At 40.6% G+C, this 20,616-nt stretch overlaps 1 protein-coding gene across 2 annotated transcripts in view; it reads right to left on the bottom strand.

The window, feature by feature from the left end:
- The window catches only part of cdc123 (cell division cycle 123 homolog (S. cerevisiae)), a 38,366-nt gene that overhangs the window by 13,343 nt on the left and 4,407 nt on the right, over positions 1-20,616 (bottom strand). For both annotated transcript variants that reach the window (XM_043714157.1, XM_043714156.1), the window contains exons 2-9: positions 15,827-15,898; positions 14,037-14,097; positions 13,862-13,894; positions 13,396-13,491; positions 10,610-10,716; positions 9,319-9,367; positions 5,458-5,533; positions 5,247-5,369 (exon numbers count right to left, since the gene is read on the bottom strand). In XM_043714157.1, coding sequence (XP_043570092.1) covers positions 5,247-5,369; positions 5,458-5,533; positions 9,319-9,367; positions 10,610-10,716; positions 13,396-13,491; positions 13,862-13,894; positions 14,037-14,097; positions 15,827-15,898 — 617 coding nt within the window. The remainder of the gene's footprint in view (positions 1-5,246; positions 5,370-5,457; positions 5,534-9,318; positions 9,368-10,609; positions 10,717-13,395; positions 13,492-13,861; positions 13,895-14,036; positions 14,098-15,826; positions 15,899-20,616) is intronic.

Here is a 20,616-nt window from a genome sequence, read left to right as displayed (position 1 = left end):
CATTGGTGCTAGGCCTCAGCTATATACAACTGACATCAATGACCTGCATGATGGGACGTGTGCAATGTATCCAGGTTAGCTGGTGATACAAAGTTAGATAGGAAAGAAAGTTATGAGGATGAAAGGAATTCAGATGGGTCAAGATAATTGGGTGAGAAAGTGGTCGATGGAATATAATGGGCAGAATGTGAAATCATCCAGTCGTCCTGCCAGGGTGCAGGATATCTCTGTGCGGCTTGAAAGGGTATTGGAGCAGGAAGAGGAGGAGGAGGAACCAGTTGTTGTGGTCCACGTTGGGACTAACAATATAAGCAAAGCTAGGGTGGAGGACTTGTTTGGGGATTATCAAGCACTAGGAAGGAAATTGAAGTACAGGTCCTCAAGGTTCATGATCTCTGGATTACTGCCTGAGCCACATGCCAATTGGAAGAGGGATAAGTCAGTTAGGGAAGTTAACATGTGACTAAGGGATTAGTGTGGGAAAAAAGGGATTTCATTTCATGTGGCATTGGCATCAGTTCTGGAACTGGGGGGATCTGAACCGATGGGACGGTGTCCACCTGAACCGATCTGGAACCAGTGTTCTAGTGAAAAGGATAAATAGGGTGGTCGCTTGGGCTTTAATCTTCTGAGTCGGGGGGGAAGGGAAAACAAAAGCGACAGGGAATATGGAGTTAAATGGAAAGATAAGCAGCAGGTGGGTTTAAGCTCGAGGTAAACGAGGAATGCAGCAAAAAGGAAGGAAAACTTAGGGATATCTTATGAATTCCAATACCTCTCGTAATGACAAGAAAGTTAGCATTTAGGCACTTTACCTGAATGCTCGTAGTAATTAGAGTCTTGTAACAAAGTAGATGAATTAATAGCACAAATCATCATGAATGATTATGATGTGGTAGGCACCACAGAGACGTGGTTGCAGGGGGTTCAGGATTAGCAGTTAAACATCCAAGGATTTACAACTTATCAAAAAGACAGGGAGGTGTGTGTGTGTGTGTGAGAGAGGCAGAGAGACAGAGACAGAGAGAAAGAGAGATTGCCTTGTTGCTTAAGAATGAAATTAAATCTGTGGCACTAAATGACATAGGGTCAGATGATGTGGAGTTGAAGAACCACAAAGACAAAAAAAACCATACTGGGAGTTACGTACAGACCTCCTAGCAGTGGTCAGGACCAGGGGTGCAAGATGTACCAGGAAATAGATAGGGCATGTCAGAAAGGTAAGGTCATGGTGATCATGGAGCACTTCAATATGCAAATGGACTGGGTGATTAACGATACCGGTGGATCCAAAGAAAGGGAATTCATGGAATGCTTACAGGATGGCTTTTTGGATCACTTGTGATGGCGCCCACAAGGGAGCAGGCTATTCGGGACTTAGTGCTAATATAATGAGCCAGACTTTATAAAAGATCTTAAAGTAAGGGAACACTTAGGAGGCAGTGGTCATAATATAGGTAGAGTTCAGTCTGCAGTTTGAAAGCGAGAAGGCAAAATCGGATGTAATGGTGTTACAGTCAAACAAAGGTAATTACAGGGGACATGAGAGAGGAACTGACGAAAATCGACTGGAAGCAGAGCCTAGCGGGGAGGACAGAACAGCAACAATGGCAGGAGTTTCTGGGTGTAATTGAGGACACAGTACAGAGGTTCATCCCAAAGAAAAGAAAGATTATCTGGGGGGAGGGGATTAGATAGCCATGGCTGACAAAGGAACTCAGGAAATGTATCAAAGACAAAGAGAGAGCCTATAAAGTGGCCAAGAGCACAGGGAAATCAGAAGATTGGGAAGGCTACAAAAACAAACAGAGGATAACAAAGAGAGGAATAAGGAAGGAGAGGATCAAATATGAAGGTACGCTAGCCAGTAATATTAGAAATGATAGTAAACAATTTTTTCAATACATAAGAAACAAACCAGAGGCAAAAGTAGACGTTGGGACGCTCCAAATTAATGCTGGAAAGCTAGTGCTGGGAGATAAGGAAATAGCTGAAAACTCAATAAGTACTTTGCATCAGCCTTCACAGTGGAAGACATGAGTAATATCCAAACTATTAAGGAGAGTCAGGGGGAAGAGGTGAGTATGGTAGCCATTATAAAAGCAAAGGTGCTAGAAAAGCTGAAAGTTCTAAAAACTGATAAATCTCTGAGCCCTGATGGGCTACATCCTAGAGTTCTGAGAGAGGTGGCTGAGGAAATAGCAGAGGCATTGGTTGTGATCTTTCAAAAGTCACTGGAGTCAGGGAAAGTCCCAGATGATTGGAAAATCACTGCTGTAACCCCTTTTTTCAAGAAAGGATTAAGACAAAAGATGGAAAGATGGTTAGCCTAACCTCGGTTGTTAGTAAAATTCTAGAATCCATTGTTAAGGATGAGATTTCTAAATTCTTTGACGTCCAGCATGGATTTAGTAAGGGGAGGCCTGACAAACCTATTAAAATTCTTTGAAGACATAACAAGTAGATTAGACTAGGGAAACCCAGTGGATGTTCTCGATCTAGACTTTCAAAAGGCCTTTGATAAGATGCCTCACGGGAGGCTGCTGAGTAAGGTGAGGGCACATACGTTTGAAGTGAGCTACTGACATGGATGTCTGATAGAAGGCAGAGAGTTGGGATAAAAAGTTCTTTTTCAGAACGGTAGCCAGTGACAAGTGGTGTCCTGCAGAGTTCAATGTTGGGGCTGCAGCTGTTCACTTTATAGATAAATGGTCGGGATGATGGGACTGGGGGCATTCTGGGGAAGTTTGCCGATGATACGAAGCTAGGTGGATAGGCAGATAGTAATGAGGAGGTGCGAAGGCTGCAGAAAGATTTAGATAATTTAGGAGAATGGTCCAAGAAATGGCTGATGATATTCAATATGAGGAAATGCGAGGTCTTGCACTTTGGAAAGAAGAACACAGGTATGGACTATTTTCTAAATGGTGAGAAAAGTCATAAAGACAAAGTACAAAGGGATCTGTGAGTGCTAGTACAGGATTCTCTAAAGATTGGCTTGCAGGTTGAGTCCGTAATTAAAAAAGCGAACGTAATGTTCTCATTTATCTCAAGAGGGTTGGAATATAAAAGCAGCAATGTGCTACTGAGACTTTACAAAGCTCTAGTTAGACTCCATTTAGGACACGTGTCCAATTTTGGGCCCCACACCTCAGGAAGGACATACTGGCATTGGAGCGTGTCCAGTGGAGATTCACATGGATGACACCTGGAATGTAGGCCTAACATATGATGAATGGCTGGGGATCCTGGGATTGTACGCATTACAGTTTAGAAGGTTAAGTGGAGGTCTAATAGAAACTTACAAGACAATGCATCGTTTAGAAAGGGTGGACGCTGGGAAGTTGTTTCCGTCAGGTGGGGAGACTGGAACCCATGGGCACAGCCTTAGAATTAGAGGGGGTCAAATTAGAACGGAAATGAGGAGACATTTCTTCAGCCAGCGAATGGTGGACCTGTGGAATTCATTGCCATGGAGCACAGTGGAGGTTGGGACATTAAATGTTTTCAAGGCAGAGATTGGTAAATTCTTAATCTTGCAAGGAATTAAGGGATACGGGGAGAGTATGGATAAGTGGAGTTGAAATGCCCATCAGCCAAGATTAAATGACGGAGTGGACTTGATGGGCCGAATAGCCTTACTTCCACCCCTATGTCTTATGGTCATCCACTTTGATAGGTAAAGCGGAAAATCGTAACATTTTTAAATGGTGACAGATTGAGAAACATTTGTATTCAGCTGGAGTGAGGTAAATTTACAGACCAATTACAGAAAGTTAATCTGCAAGTGCAGCATCCAATTAGGAAAGCAAATACTATGTTATTCTTTACTGCCAAGGAATCAGGGTATCACAGGAAAGATGTCTTGATGAGAGTACAGGATCATCTTCTCTGGAGTGTCAAAGACTGAGGGGTGACCTTATAGAGGTTTATAAAATCATGAGGGGCATGGATACGGTGAATAGTCAAGGTCTTTTCCTCAGAATAGGGTAGTCCAAAATTAGAAGGCATAGGTTTAAGGTTAAAAATTAAAAAGGGACCTCAAGGACAGCCTTTTCCTACAGAGGGTGGTGCGTGTATGGAATGAGCCACTAAAGGAATTGGAGGAGGCTGGTATAATTACAACATTTAAAAGAAAGGGTTTAGAGGGATATGGGTCAAATGCTGGCAAATGGAACTATGTTAATTTAGGATATCTGGCTGGCATGGATGAGTTGAGCCAAAGGATCTGTTTCTGTGCTGAACACTTCTATGACCTGGATTACTGGGTACAATCTCGGTCTCTTCACCCAAGGGAAGATTTAACTGAATCTGAGGAAGTGAAATTTAGATTTACTTGACTAATGTTCTGAGGAAGGGTTGCTCGACCCGAAACATTAACTCTTGATTTCTCTTCACAGGTACTGCCAGACCTGCTGAGCTTTTCCAGCAATTTCTGTTTCTGTTATACTTGACTGGGATGACAGGATTGATTTATGAAGGAAGATTGAGTAGATGAGCCTAAATTCTTTGGAGTTTGTAATTTGTTGCTCTTGTAATAGCGCTCACCTCTCCATTTTTAAATAGTTTTACCCTTTCCATTTTGCAATGCTGGATCCTCCCAACAGAGCTGCCAACATACTCTTGCATATCAGGAGGCAACTATTTGACTGCAGTGCAGTAAGATTTCTATTATTCTACTTAAATAAGTTATTTATCACCTTCACATTTAAAAGAAATTACAATGAATAATATTTCTTACAATTTCCAGTTATTAGATGGGAATCATATAACAGGAAGAACGGATTGGTTCAACAAAAATTCAGATGAAATCACAAGAGATTTTTATTCTTGCATTTCAAAATGCATTTTTTCATTAAGTATTCTGAAGTTCTACACATTGTAAAGGAGTTAAATACAACTTGGACGCAGAAATTGCTGTTCAATAACTTGGAAAGTTTAGTTAGTATACATCAGAATTTCAGTGATTACACTGCATGAATAATAGTTGCAATCTTATTGGTACAGATCTAGCGTTGCTGTTGCTTCATAGACAGCATGTGAGAGAGAATAGGAACAACATCATATGTAAAACTTACTCTGGGTCTGTAAGTATGAAGCATTTAAAATGTAGATGGTGGCAGAGGAAACAATCTTGGACTAAATGATTCCAAAAATAAGTTCAACTGGTAGACCATCTTGTGTCAGTTTATGCAAATTGTTATTATCAACTAGGAATTCATTTTTAAAAAATGAAGTATACTTACAATCTTCATCCAAAAATTTGTACTGTATTTGAGTTCTGAAGAAATCCAGTATCGAACCAAGAATATTAGCTGCTTGGTTACAGACATGATCATAGTACTGTGTGTGGTCTCTTTGTGCAACCCCTGGCAGAAACAAAGCCAGTAAACTGAAGTCTGTTTTGGCAAACATCTTTAACTAAAATAGTTGAAATTGATTTTTTTGTTACAATACCTATCAGTTTATTTTCCTTGACAAAGCATCTGAACTCCCCTCCAGGAATTAATTCACACCATTTCCTGAGAACAAGCTGAAAAGAAATCTTGATCGGAGTTGCATCAATTTAGTAAAATTATTAAAAGAACACTGCTTGTCAAGTCCTTCCAGAAAAATCATACCCCAAGACGATAGATGGACAATGACAATGGCTTTTATGGCAGAGCATCAAATAATGGGTATTAACCAAACTAATGCACTAAACAACGGACAGCAAATTTACTGCATAACTACCCAACTCAAAAAATAAACTTTGTTTAATTTTGAGCATCTATATTAGTACTGGGTTGGTACCTGGGATTTCGATATTGCGGCCATTTCAGAGACATGGCTAGAGGGACAGAAATAGTTGTTGCAGATTTGGGGATTTAGATGTTTCAGCAAGAATGAGATGACGGTTTAAAAAAAGGGAGGGCTGGCATTGGTAATCAAGGATAGTATTACAGCAGCCGAGAGAACATTTGAGGACTCATCCACAGTTGGGCTGAGGTTAGAAACAGGAAAGGAGAGGTCACCCTGTTGGGAATTTTCTATAGGCCTTTGAATTGTTCCAGGGATGTCGAGGAAAGGATAGCAAAGATGATTCTCAATAGGAGCGAGAGTAACAGAATAGTTGTTATGGAAGACTTTAACTTCCCCAATATTGACTGGGAATACTATAGTTCATGTGGTTTAGATGGGTCGGTTTTTGTTCAATGTGTGCAAGAGGGTTTTCTGACACAGTATGTAGACAGGCCAACAAGGGGCGAGGCCATATTGGTTTTGGTACTGGAGAATGAACCCAGCCAGGTATTTGATTTGGAGGTAGGAGAGCACTTTGGTGATAGTGACCATAATTTGGTTACGTTTACTATAGCAATGGGCAGGGATAGGTATATACCGTAGGGAAAGAGGTATAACGGGAGAAAAGCAATTATGATGCAATTAGGCAAGATTTAGGATGCATAGGATGGGGAAGGAAACGGCAGGGGATGGACACACTTGAAATGTGGAGCTCATTCAAGGAACAGCTACTGCAGGTCCCTGATAAGTATATACCTATCAGGCAGGGAGGTAGTTGTCGAGAGAGGGAGTCATGGTTTACTAAAGAAGTTGAAACTCTTGTCAATAGGATGAAAAAGATTTATGTGAGGATGAAACGTGAAGGCTCAGTTAGGGGGCTGGAGAGTTATAAGTTATCCAGAAAAAAATTGAAAGAGAGAGCTAAAAAGAGCCTGGAGAGGGGGGACATGAGAAGTTGTTGGCAGATAGGAACAAAGAAAACCCTAAGGTCTTCTATAGGCATATCAGGAATAAAGGAATGACCAGAGTAAGATTAGAGCCAATCAAGGTTAGTAGTGGAAAGCTGTGTGTGGAATCTGAGAACATAGGGGAAGTGCTTAATGTCAGTATTCACATTGAAAAAGGGAATTGTTAGTTAGAATAATGAGATACAGGCTACCAGATTAGATGGGATTGAGGTTGACAAAGAGGAGGTTTTCGCAATTTTAGAAGATCCGAAAATAAATATGACCCCAGGGCTGGATGGGACTTATCCTTGGATTCACTGGGAAGCCAGGGAAGAGATTGCAGAGCCTTTGGCTTTGATCTTTATGTCTTCATTGTCGACAGGAGTAGTGCCAGGAGACTGGAGAAGATCAATGTAGTTCCCTTGTTTAAGAAAGGGAGTCGGGACAATCCTAGTAATTATAGACCAGTGAGTCTTACTTCGGTTGTGGGTAAGATGTTGGAAAAAGTTATGAGATAGGAATTATAATAATCTGGAAAGGCACAATTTGATTAGGGATAGTCAACACAGTTTTGTGAAGGGTGGGTCATGCTTCACTAACCTTATTGAGTTCTTCCAGAAGGTGACAAAACAAGTGGATGAAGGTAAAGCGGTTGATGTGGTGTATATGCATTCAGCATGGCGTTTGAAAAGGTTCCAAACAGTAGGCTATTGCACAAAATAAGGAGTTTCGGGATTGAAGGTGATTTAGCAGTTTGTGTCAGAAATTGGTTAGCTGAAAGAAGACAGAGAGTAGTGGCTGATGGAAAATGTTTATCCTGGAGCTCAGTTACTATTGGTGTGCTACAAGCATCTGTTTTGGAGCCACTTCTGTTTGTCATTTTTATAAATGATCTGGAGGTGGGCATAAAAGGATGGGTTAGTAATTTGCAGATGACACTAAGGTAAGCAGAGTTGTGGCTGGTGCCGAAGGATGTTGTAGGTTACAAAGGGACACAAATAAAATGCAAAGCTCGACTGAGAAGTGGCAAATGGAGTTTAATGCAGAAAAGTGTGAGGTAGTTCACTTCAAAAGAAATAACAGGAATGCAGAGTACTGGGCTAATGGTAGAATTCTTGGTAGTGTAGATGAACAGAGAGATCTCAGTGTCCTGGTGCATAAATCACTGAAATTTGCCACTCACCAGGTTGATAGGCTTGTTAAGGAGGCATATGTACGTTGGCGTGTATTGATAGGGGGATGGAGTTTCGGAGCCACGAGATCATGCTTCAGCTGTACAAGACATTGGGGTACTGCGTGCAGTTTTGGTCACCACATTATAGGAAGGATGTGGAAACTTTGGAAAGAGTTCAGAAGAGATTTACTAGGATGTAGCCTGGTATGGAAGGAAGGTCTTACGAGGAAAGGATGAGGAACTGAGGCTGTTTTTGTTGGTGGGAACAAGGTTGAGAGGTAACTTAATCAAGATGTATAAGATAATCAGAGAGTTAGATAGGGTGGACAGTGAGAGCCTTTTTCCTCAGATGATGAAGGCTAACACAAAGACATAGCTTTAAATTGAGGGGTGATAGGTTTAGGACCGATATTAGGGGTAATTTCTTTGCTCAGAGAGTATTGGGGCGTGGAACAGCCTGCCTGCAACAGTAGTAGACTCGCCGACATAAAGGGCATTTAAATGGGCAGTGGACATACACATGAATGCTAATGCAACGGTGTAGATTAGATGGGCATAGATTATTTTCACAACATTGAGGGCCGAAGGGCCTGTACTGCGCTGTAACATTCTATGTTCTATGCCTACTCCAGAAGGCCTAGAGCCCTGATTCCAATTAGTAGGTCGATCAATAATTCCAACACATTTAATTAAATCCAGTGAGAAAAATTCGAACTTCTGACATTTTCTCAACTTTTAATTCTTTTTTTTAAATTCTGGTTTTGTAACCAAGATGGAGAATGGTGACTTTGTACACTTTTCACGGTATTCATGTATTCCAATACTTGAGTACACGTCACAAATTCCAATTTAGTTCCAATTCTGTATGAATTTTAATCAATTTTAATTATCATAAAAATCCACTTGAACTGGTGTAAAAGTTGAATTTGTAGTTTATACAATCAATTAGCCAATTAAAGATCAACACATTGTCATATGTAACAAAATGTCTGCGATACCTAAAAGTATGAGACATTGGCAGGAAGGAAAATGCAGTAATTATGCATTCAGGTCGACACAACTTTTATGGATAAGATGGTAGGACATATTGACAGAGTCGTTAGCAAAAGATTCTTCATCCCAAGGCACTCGGAATAATTAGAGGTATCGAGTACAAAAGCTGGGAAGCACGTACAAGTCCTTAATATCTACACTGAGAGAGTATCAGGAATTGCTATCCTATTTACTGTTTAATAACCATGAGTGCCAATAATTTTAACAGCAAAATTCAGGCCAACAATATAATCTTCAAATATAGAGTCACAACACGTTTAAAAAATAGAATAAGAAACCTGATGTTTGCTAGCTACTTGCATCATAATGACCCATACATTTATGCATGGAACCCAGGAGATTTGAAGCTGGAAACGGACTTACTTGAGGATCTACTTTAGGATCTGGTGAGTCATCAGTACAGTGAAGAAATCTGGATGAAAAGAATCAGTCAACAGATTACTGATAAGCTTAAGAAATTATCTGGACAATAAGCAGTTTGAACAAAAATCACACGGTTACAGCTATTATTCTGAGAGATGATCATAGTATGTCATTTATTTGCTGATAGACTATCTCCTGAAATACTCTTATTGCTCTGACCTGCCCATAAACATGAATGATTTAAAAAGTAACTTGGATTGAACTTTGTTTACAGTCAGTGCTACTTGATAATAGCAATGATTTCAGAAGATTTTCTTTGGCAGGATGTCACAGTGTTATTTTTGCTTCCAAATAATTTTGTGTCTTAAAATATCAGCAGAGTTCAAAATAGTGAAATAAACAAGTGACTTGAAAAGCAGCAACTTTCTCAGCTAAATGGAAAGCTTTATGGAAGGATGAACAGTGAAGGCAAAAAAACCTTGAACGGCTCCATAACAAGATTTTTTTTTGATAATTAAAAAAAGTGTTATTTTACCATTCCTATTCAGAATGAGCTCACAGGAGTAGAATCCCACGGGTATAGTATCATAGTTGTTGCATTACAGGGCTAGTCATTTCGAAGGTTGGATTAATGACTCAGAGATATGAGATCAAATACCATCAGGTCCGCACGGGAACTTAAATTCACTTAATTGATTAAATCTAGAAACCAAAATGTGCATCAAAATGATATCCATGGAACCACTGGAAATTAACGTTCTTTAGGGAAGGAAATCTGATGTCCTAACCTGGTCTGCCCCACATATGACTCCAGGCCCTTGCAAAAGGGATGGGTCGAAACTGTCTTCTGAAATGATCTACTAAGCCTTCTCGCTATGTTCAAGAAAATGTTTCACTAGCAATCTCTCAAATGCAATTAGAGATGGACGATAATGGTCAGTGTTGCTTACATTCCATGAATATATAAAACAAAAGATTCAGTATTTCTCAATGATTGATATCAATATAAAATCTGTCACGTTTTTTGACCTCTGCTGAGTTAACAGCTCAGCCTGTCAACACAAATGAGAAATAAATCAGGCTTCATTGTGACGTTTCTGCATTCAAGTCACCTCATAACATACAGTTCAATATAAAAAACTGTGGTTCAGATGAAGTATCAGAATGCATGAAGTAAAGGAGACAAGAGGGAAACAAAATCAGCCTGAAAAGAAAGTGCAATACTTGACTGGTACAATCAAACATTTAAAAAAACTCCGAAGCTTTGTGTATTAACAATTCAAGTACATACGGCTGAGTTAAGTCATGAGTGACAAAGTCTGAACTTTTCAAAAGCAGGAAGATGTCACTGAGATTATTGCACTTGAGTGAGCTGTTCATTGCAATCCATTGAGCATCCTGGGGTAGAGGGAAAAAAAGACAAAGGAAAGACATTGTAGACCATAGCGTTATTCTGAAGATGCTTGCATTATCTTTAAGCAAAACAAAACACGTTTCAAACAAATGTGAGAATTCTTTTGACAGCTGTTAATTACCTAATATAAAATATCCAGACAAAATAGGAATACACAAACTAACCTCTTAGTCACCCTCGATAGATGATACCTGTCTGTATAAGCTGAGTGTCATAGTTACGCATTGGACAAAATACATTAAAAATCGAATAATGATAAACTTGAGGAAATAGAATATTGAAGGACTTTATGCATTCAGAATTAATAACCCAAAGAAACTAGCCATATATGTTTCATGTAAGATTGAAAAGACTGCCTGTTTAAATTCTCAAGCTAGGACAAACCTTCTCTAACATTTTATTGTAAAACAAACCATCAAGTTATTATGCTCAAGTAATAGAAGCAGAGAGTTTCTGAGAACATATATACTAGAAATGCCAAGATTAGATTCTTGGTCAGTGTTGAGTTTTGTTATGATGGCATAACTTGGGCATGGATTCAGCCCTTTGAGCTAGTTCTGTTATTTAGTGATATCATGGCTGATCTTTACTTCAGCTCAATCCTTCTGCCTTCGTTCTACATCTTTTTACATGCCTCCTAGTAAAATCTATAGATTTCAGATTTTAAATTGTTAATTGACTGGTATCTATTGCTTTTGATACATGACAATTCATATTAATATCCCTAGTCATTGTTCACACTGATTGCTAACTCGTGTATTGGGATATGGGTGAAGATAGCATCAGGTTCAGCTCAAATTTTGATTTGCCTCATGTCCACTGACTTGTTAACATGACTCCTGAAAGAGCTATATCAACAAACCACAGCGTAAGGCTAGTGACACAAACACTGTGGAATCGTACACAATGAATCTTCACAAAAGTGGACAGAGGAGAAAACGTGGCCAGCTGCTGAGTTAGTTTGAGAAAAAAATCTCAATTAAGTTCATCCAAGATGACTTCAAGTTCTGCTAAACTTTCATGCCACCCAATTAAAGGACATAAGTACTGCACCTTAAGTGATTGAATGAATCATCAGACTGGATGCATTTTATGTGATTACAAACATCAGTCATCTCATTCTTTGATGATACATTTTACATCCTATCAGGAGGCAGCATTGAGTTGAACACTGTTAAATGTTTAGATTAGATTAGATTCCCTACAGTGTGGAAACAGGCCCTTCGGCTTAACAAGTCCACACCGACCCTCCGAAGAGTAACTCACCCCCCTCTGACTAATGCTCCTAACAACTATGGACAATTCAGCATGGCCAACTCACCTGGCCTGCACGTCTTTGGAATGTGGGGGGAAACCAGAGTACCTGGAGGAAACCCATGCAGACACGGGGAGAATGTGCAAACTCCACACAGACAGTCGCCCAAGGCTGGAATTGAACCTGGGTCCCTGGTGCTGTGAGGCAGCAGTGCTAACCACTAAGCCACTGTGCCGCCCCAATTTGATCCAATTTATTTTTGTTGGACACCTACCACATGAAAATTTTGCTTTAGCCATTTACATTCAGCAAGTGATGCCAGATTGCATGAAAGGATCTTTTAAAAACCCTCCTCTCGACCCACCTTTATTTTTCTACTTATAATGTTCCCATCACAGAGCCATAAAACAGGTACAGAAAAGAAAGAGGTCATTCAGCCCATTGTAGAATTATAGAATCCCGACAGTGCAGATAGAGGCTGTTTGGCCCATCACGTCAGCACTAATCCTCCCAAGACCATCCCTCTCAAACTCTGGACGAACCCTATCCCCATAACCCCATATTTACCATGGCTAATCTACCTAACTCAAGTGTGTCTGCACCTTTCAACAAAACCTTCCACTTTTGTTCTCTTCTTTCTCACATTCCCAGACAAGCTCTAAACTTATTACATCTCTCAACATTTTAAAAATGTTCTGATGAAAGCTAAAATGTTAACTTTGTCTCCTCCTCCATGGATGCTGCCTGACCAGCTGAGATTTTTCAAGCATTTTCTAACATTGCATGACACACCATATCACTCATCACCACCAACTACTTTTGTGCTGATCCAATTCACACAAGAAAGCCAATACAAAACCAAAAATGCTAATGCAGTGACAGGAATAATCACAAGTTCCCTGGCCCAGCTTTATTTTCTCAAATTCCAAATGTTTCTGTTGGTTGTCCTAATTTTTAAATTAGACTTCAACCAACTTAAAAGTAAGGTGCCTTTCCCTTTGGGTAATATACCATAATATTTTGTTAAAGGTTGGTGAAGCCAGCCAAGACTTAATTGGTTGCTCCTCTCTAGCACTGACAGATGTAGCCTGACTAGGGTGACAGAATTATAAGAACTGCAATTATTCTGCATCTATAAGAAACACAATCGATTGGTGAGGAAACGTGCAAGCAAATACAGAATTTGCTTTATTACTTAAATAATCCATTTATCAAAGAATAGATTTTACAATAGAGTAACATTGTCTGATACAATCATATCCCATCTGTACAATAAGCAGAGATTCCAACTCAATATAAACTTGCTTTTCATTTATCAGAGTTTTCCTTGAGTCCAGCCAGTGAGGCAGGTTTTAAAAATGCTGACAACAAACATTTTCAAGTGCAAGATCTTCCTCAGATTTCTTACCCTTGGAGAGCTCCAGTTAAGCTTTGGAAACACACTGCCTCCAAGAGAGTTTATAGCCTCCTGCACTTTTGCTGCAAAATCTGGGAATTCTGGAGCCTGCATTTTAAAAACAAATAAATTCAAGTGTTAACAAAACAAAAGTACATCTAAATTAAAACCAATGAATTGCTCCAATTCAGTAAAGGTCTCAATTTTAAAAATAGATCAAAATACTATATAATAGCTAACACAGCTACATTTGGTCATGCAAATTTGACAAACTAAAGAACAGAAAACTGTAACTGAAAAGTATACAATGCAGACCTTGGTGTCTCCTGGGTAGGAGAGGGTGATTACTAAAATTAAGTACAGCAAATAAAGCTATAATTCCAAAATGTTCTGATTAGTTATAATTTATATTCAGCCAACAAACTAGTTGTTTTTAACACAAATATCACATCCACAGACATGCAAATAAATCGCTTACCGTAAGAGTTGTCACATTCTCATCATCTGACCACTACATGAAAGGAACACAAAAGGTTACCTCGCAATCACTCTCATATCAGAAACTACTAAGAGATCATTAATGTAAATTTATGTTTAATATGGAAAAACATACAAATATTTCATTAATACAATAAACAATAGACAATACTGGCCTGTACATCCTGTTCTTCATCACTGTCATCACCTATACGTGAACAACTTGGGGCTTCATTTCTGAAATAATTGGAAACAGGCTTTTATAAATCAAAAATCAGAAAGAGCGTTGAAAATTGGTGGAATGAAGGAATACGTAACTATTCAGTTAAAGCAGACCAACAGCAGTGTTTGTATGATTGTGATTTTTATTTCATCAGTGGCACACTGTAAACTGCAGCAACCATCTGTAGCAAATTCCACCATTATCAGCATCAGAAAGACAATGACCTACCAGAAAAGTTTGTGATTCATCTGAATATTTCACTAAACAAGAAATTAATCACTGGCTGTAAACACTCACCTAAACAACTAAAATGCAATTAAATTAAAACAAAATGATTCAAAAATACTTTCTGAATTGAAATCTCACCGTGGGCAGCACGGTGGCACAGTGGTTAGCACTGCTGCCTCACAGCGCCAGAGACCCGGGTTCAATTCCCGCCTCAGGCAACTGACTGTGTGGAGTTTGCACATTCTCCCTGTGTCAACGTGTGTTTCCTCCGGGTGCTCCGGTTTCCTCCCACAGTCCAAAGATGTGCAGGTCAGGTGAATTGGCCATACTAAATTGCCCGTAAGGGGTAAATGTAGGGATATGGGTGGGTTGTGCTTTGGCGGGTCGGTGTGGACTTGTTGGGCCAAAGGGCCTGTTTCCACACTGTAATCTAATCTTTAAACTTAAGACATTGTTTTGCTCCTTACTGCCCACAAGCCATCATCAGAATGTAGATGTGTCTCTTTTTTTCAAATGATTTGGAGGTGCCGGTGTTGGACTGGGGTAGACAAAGATTTAAAAAAATCACACAACACCAAGGCTACAGTCCAACTGGTGTATTCAGAAATACTTGCTTTTGGAGTGCTGCTCCTTCACAGCTCACTGATGAAGAAGCAGCACTCCGAAAGCTAATACATCCATATAAACCCATCGGACTGTAACCTGGTGTTGTCTCCTTTTTATGGGTGAAAGTGAGGACTGCAGATGCTGGAGATCAGAGCTGAAAATGTGTTGCTGGAAAAGCGCAGCAGGTTAGGCAGCATCCAAGGAGCAGGAGAATCAACGTTTCGGGCATGAGCCCTTCTTCAGGAATGAGGAAAGTGTGCCAAGTAGGCTAAGATAAAAGGTAGGGAGGAGGGACTTGGGGGAGTGGCGTTGGAAATGCGATAGGTGGAAGGAGGTTAAGGTGAGGGTGATAAGCCGGAGTGGGGCTGGGGGCGGAGAGGTCAGGAAGAAGATTGCAGGTTAGGAAGGTGATGCTGAGTTCGAGGGTTGGGGGGAGGGGAAATGAGGAAACTGGAGAAATCTGAGTTCACCCCTTGTGGTTGGAGGGTTCCTAGGCGGAAGATGAGGCGCTCTTCCTCCAGCAGTCATGTTGCTATGGTCTGGCAATGGAGGAGTCCAAGGACCTGCATGTCCTTGGTGAAGTGGGAGGGGGAGTTGACGTGTTGAGCCACGGGGTGGTTGGGTTGGTTGGTCCGGGTGTTCCAGAGGTGTTCTCTGAAACGTTCCGCAAGTAGGCAAGTTTTCCATGGGATGAAGCCAATTGATCATACTAATTAACAAGTAAATGCAGTTTCATCACAAAAATATAATCTAGCAATTGCATTCAGATGGATTAGTAATAACAATTTCTAATCAAATAGCTAACAAGACTGTGACAAATGCCACAATTTGGCATGTATTTTCTACTGTACTGCAGCATCCACTACACAAAGAAAAGCATGTGATCAAACACACATTGCTTGATATTACCTTCCAGAAATCACCAGCGTCCCATCATCCAGTAAATAATCGATTACATTCTGCGGCAGTGGAAGAATGACACTGTAAAATGAGAAATGTACTTGAACAACTTAAAGGTCGCACATCTATCCAGATCATCTAATTAAGTGAAACTGGAGCTTCAGATTCTAAACAAAAACAGAAATTGCTGGAAAATCTCAGCAGGTCTGGCAGCACTTGTGGAGAAAAAGCAGAGTTAACATTTCAGGTCCTGTGACCCTTCCTCAGAACAGGTCTGAGGCAAGGTCACCAGACCGAAAACGTTAACTTTGATTTCTCTTCACAGATGCTGCCAGACCTGCTGAGCTTTTCCAGCAATTTCTGTTTCTGTTTTTGCTTTACAGCATCCACAATGTTTAACCGACTGCCACCTCTCTTCCAGGAATGCCTACCCTGAAGAAGTACTGCTCTTCTCTTCTCCCTTTTTTTAGCTTTGACAAAGGGGCAGTTAGACTCGAAACGTCAGCTCTTTTCTCTCCTTACAGATGCTGCCAGACCTGCTGAGATTTTCCAGCATTTTGTCTTTGGATTTTAGATTCCAGCATCCGCAGTAATTTGCTTTTATCTATTGTTGGGATATTGGCTTACAGTCTATTTCTACCTCGATGGAGTGTTCAAACCACATCACTAAAGTCATATATCAAACAGCGTGAGTGAATACAAATTGGTGCTCATTTATCTATGATCTTAAAATGAAAAGGTCAACCCAATCTGGAAAAAATATGCTGTAACGCTTAGTCATAATGTCATCTTAGTCATCTAGTCACAAAGTAAGTCATTGATTAGCAGGAAAATGCTGTTACCCTTTAGAGGGAAATAAACGTTTTAGCAATCTGAATCAATATAAAATCTAGGACCTAGATGAAGCAGGCATTAATGTCTGTTTAGAATTTGCTTTTTTTTCTCGGAATGCTTGCTTTTTTGTCCTTTAAGTTAGCAGGGAGCACTTCTAGTTTAAGTGCACAGTTCAAGTCAGATGATGATACTACTAAATCTTCCCAACATATTCAACTTTAACTCCAAAGGTCTCACCTGGCCCATGATGTCTTGTAACAAGTCTCAACAGGTTGATTGAAATATCATGCCCTGACTACTCTGGCTCTTAGGTTTTCCTAACAGAAGGAGCAGTTTACATGGATGGAAAATGATCACCAAAGATTTCAGCAAACTATTTAACAATTTTCAATAACTTTGAACATAGGAAAACATTCCAAATTGCTTCATTAAAGAATAGCCAGATAAAGATTTAGCAAAAGGAGGAGATATTAGCACGGGAATGACTCAAAGCTTAGTCAGGCATGTGCTTTAAAGGAGCAGAGATGGGAAGTAGGTGGTGTGGCTTTAGAAGTATAGAATGCTGACATGACAGAAATTGTCCACTTAACTTGTCAAACCTATGCTGATTCTCTGGAAGAACAATTATGCTCACCCCACAATCCAATTCTTTCCCTGTTTGCTTCCCATGGGTGCTTATCCAATTTCCTTTGAAAGTCACAAGGGAGCATATTCCAGAAGACAATCACTCATTGCCATGTATCATCTTCAGATTTTTACCAAATCACTGTCCCCTGGTGTGCCGTTATCACACAAACCAACAGCCACGCTCAGACAACAACTCACCAGAACGAAGGACCCGATACCCAACATGAGCAAGACGAATGTAGTGTACAAAATACCATGCAAGGACTGCACTAAACACTATATAGGACAAACAGGAAGACAGCTAACAATCCGCATACATGAACATCAACTAGCCACGAAACGACACGACCAGCTATCCTTAGTAGCCACACATGCAGACAACAAGCAACATGAATTCGACTGGGACAACACTACTATCATAGGGCAAGCCAGACAGAGAACAGCCAGGGAATTCCTAGAATCATGGCATTCATCCACAAACTCCATCAACAAACACATCGACCTGGACCCAATATACCAACCACTACAGCGGACAGCTGAAACTGACAACCAGAAGCAGGGACAGACCACTATAAACACCGGAGGAAACATCAAAGAAGCGCTTCGCAGGAGGCTCCCAAGCACTGATGATGTCGCCTAGCAAGGGGACGAAACGTTTGCAACAAAAACTTCCAGCTCGGCGAACAGAACCACAACAACGAGCACCCGAGCAACAAATCTTCGCACAAACTTTGAAAACAGGCTGCTTTGTCCTGGAAGGTGTAAAGCTTCTTAAATGTTGTTAGAGCTGCATTCATCCAAGCAAGTGGGGAGTAAGGTGAGTTACACATCGCAGTATTCCCAGCCTTTGATCTGCTCTTACATCCACTGTGTTTATGTGATGAGCCCCATTGAATTTCTGGTCAGTGGAAAACCCCCAGGACATTGATTGTGTGGGGGAATTTGGTAATGGTAACACCAGTGAATGTCAAGGGATAGTGGTTAAATAATCTCTTACTGGTGATGGTCATAGCCTGGAAAACTGTGTAGTGCAAATGTTATTTTTTATTTGCCAATTGTTTAGCCCAAGCATGGATATTGTCTAGATCTTGTTGTATTTGAACATAGACTACTTCAGTGTCTGAGGAGTCATGAATGGTCCCGAACATGGTACAATCATCTACAATTATCCCCACGCCTGACCTTATGATGGAGGGAAGGTCATTGATGAATCGGTTAAAGATGGTTGGGTCTAGGACAATACCTTGAGGATCTCCTACATGATCTCCCACAATCATGACCATTTTCCTATGTGTCACATATGACTCTAACCACTGGAGAGTTTGCCCCAATACCCATTTATTCCAGTTTTGCTAGGGCTCCTTATTGCCACACTCAGTTGAATGTAGCCTTCGTGTCAAAGGCTGTCACTCTCACCTCCCCTCTGGAATTTAGCTCTTTTGTCCATGTTTGAACCGAGGCTTTAATGAGGTCAGGAGCTGAGTAGCTCTCGTGAACCCCACACTAGGCATCACTGAGCAGGTGTTGCTTGATGTCACTGTTGATGACAACTTCTATCACTTTACTAATGATCAAGAGTAGGCTGATGGGGTGGTAATTGGCTGGGTTGGATTTGTCTTGCTTGTTATGCAGAAAGCATATCTGGGCAATTTTCCACATTTTTGTGTAGATGCCAGTGTTGTAACTGTAATGGAACAACTTGGCTAATGGATCAACAAGTTCTGGAGCACAGGTCTTCTGTATTACTGCTGGAATGTTGTCAGGGCCCAGAGCCTTGCAGTATCCAGTGTCTCCAACCATTTCTTGGTAAGATTGGAGTGAATTGAATTGGCTGCAGACTGGTATCTGTAATGCTGGGGACCACCGGAGGAGGCCAAGATGAATCATCCACTTGGCACTTCTGAAGATTGCTGTGGATGCTTCAGCCTTATCTTTTATACTGATGTGCTGGCCACTTCCCTCATTGAGGGAAGGTATTTATGGAACTTCCTCCTCCAATGAATTGTTTAATTGTCCACCCCCACTCACGATTTAATGTGGCAGAACTGCAGAGCTTAGATTGGATCCGTTAGTTGTGGGATCGCTTAGCTCTACCTATCACTTGCCGTTTATGCTGCTTGGCATGTAAGTAGCCCTATTTGGCAGCAACACCAGGTTGACACCTCATTTTCATGTATGCCTGGTACTGCTCCTGGCACACCCTCCTGCACACTCCATTGATCCCTTGGCTTGGTGGTAGTGGTTGAGTGGGGGATATGCTGGGCTATCAGGTTACAGATTGTGCTGGAATACAATTCTATTGCTGTCGATGGTCCACAGCACCTCATGGATGCCCAGTTATGAGTTGCAAGATCTGTTTGAAGTCTGTTCCATTTCGCACGGTGATAGTGCCACACAACACGATGGAGGGTATTCTCAATGTGAAGGCAAGACTTCATCTCCGCCAGAACTGTACGGTGATCAATCTGACTGATACTGTTATGGTTAACTGATATAACTTTAATAGTTTCAAATAAACTTTCTTGAAATAATATTTATATCTCCAAATGAAAACAACTCCAGTTTCTCTGATCTATCTTTGGAACAGTTGGGAAAAGCCTTTATTTTAGAATTGTTGTCATTATTTTCAATTCTCTCATCAGCCTCACCCCTCCTAATATGTGGCATCTGCTCCAAACCCCAGAGATATCTGTATTTTTCTATTCTTATGTCTTGTTAATCCTCAATTTTAATCACTTTGTGACCGAAACTTCAACTACCAAACGAAAAATAATCATATTTGTAGCACACGTTTTGCAATTGCTGGATATATCAAAGCACTTAGAGTCATAGAGATGTACAGCATGGAAACAGACCCTTCGGTCCAACCTGTCCATGCTGACCAGATATCCCAACCCAATCTAGTCCCACCTGCCAGCACCCGGCCCATATCCTTCCAAATCCTTCCTATTCATTTACCCATCCAAATGCCTCTTAAATGTTGCAATTGTACCAGCCTCCACCACATCCTCTGGCAGCTCATTCCATACACATACCACCCTCTGTGTGAAAAAGTTGCCCCTTAGGTTTATTTTATATCTTTCCCCTTTCACCCTAAACCTATGCTCTCTAGTTCTGGACTCCCCGATCCCAGGGTAAAGACTTTGTCTGTTTATCCTATCCATGCCCCTCAATTTTGTAAACCTCTCCGACGCTCCAGGGAAAACAGCCCCAGCCTGTTCAGACTCTCCCTAAAGCTCAAATCATCCATCCCTGACACCATCCTTGTAAATCTTTTCTAAACCCTTTCAAGTTCATAATATCTTTCCGATAGGAAGACCAGAATTACACGCAATATT

The sequence above is a fragment of the Chiloscyllium plagiosum genome, chromosome 23 (genome assembly GCF_004010195.1).
Source record: "Chiloscyllium plagiosum isolate BGI_BamShark_2017 chromosome 23, ASM401019v2, whole genome shotgun sequence".
Classification (NCBI taxonomy): Eukaryota; Metazoa; Chordata; class Chondrichthyes; order Orectolobiformes; family Hemiscylliidae; genus Chiloscyllium; species Chiloscyllium plagiosum.
Note: the sequence above shows the minus strand (reverse complement) of the source record. Positions and strands in the feature narration are given on the sequence as shown.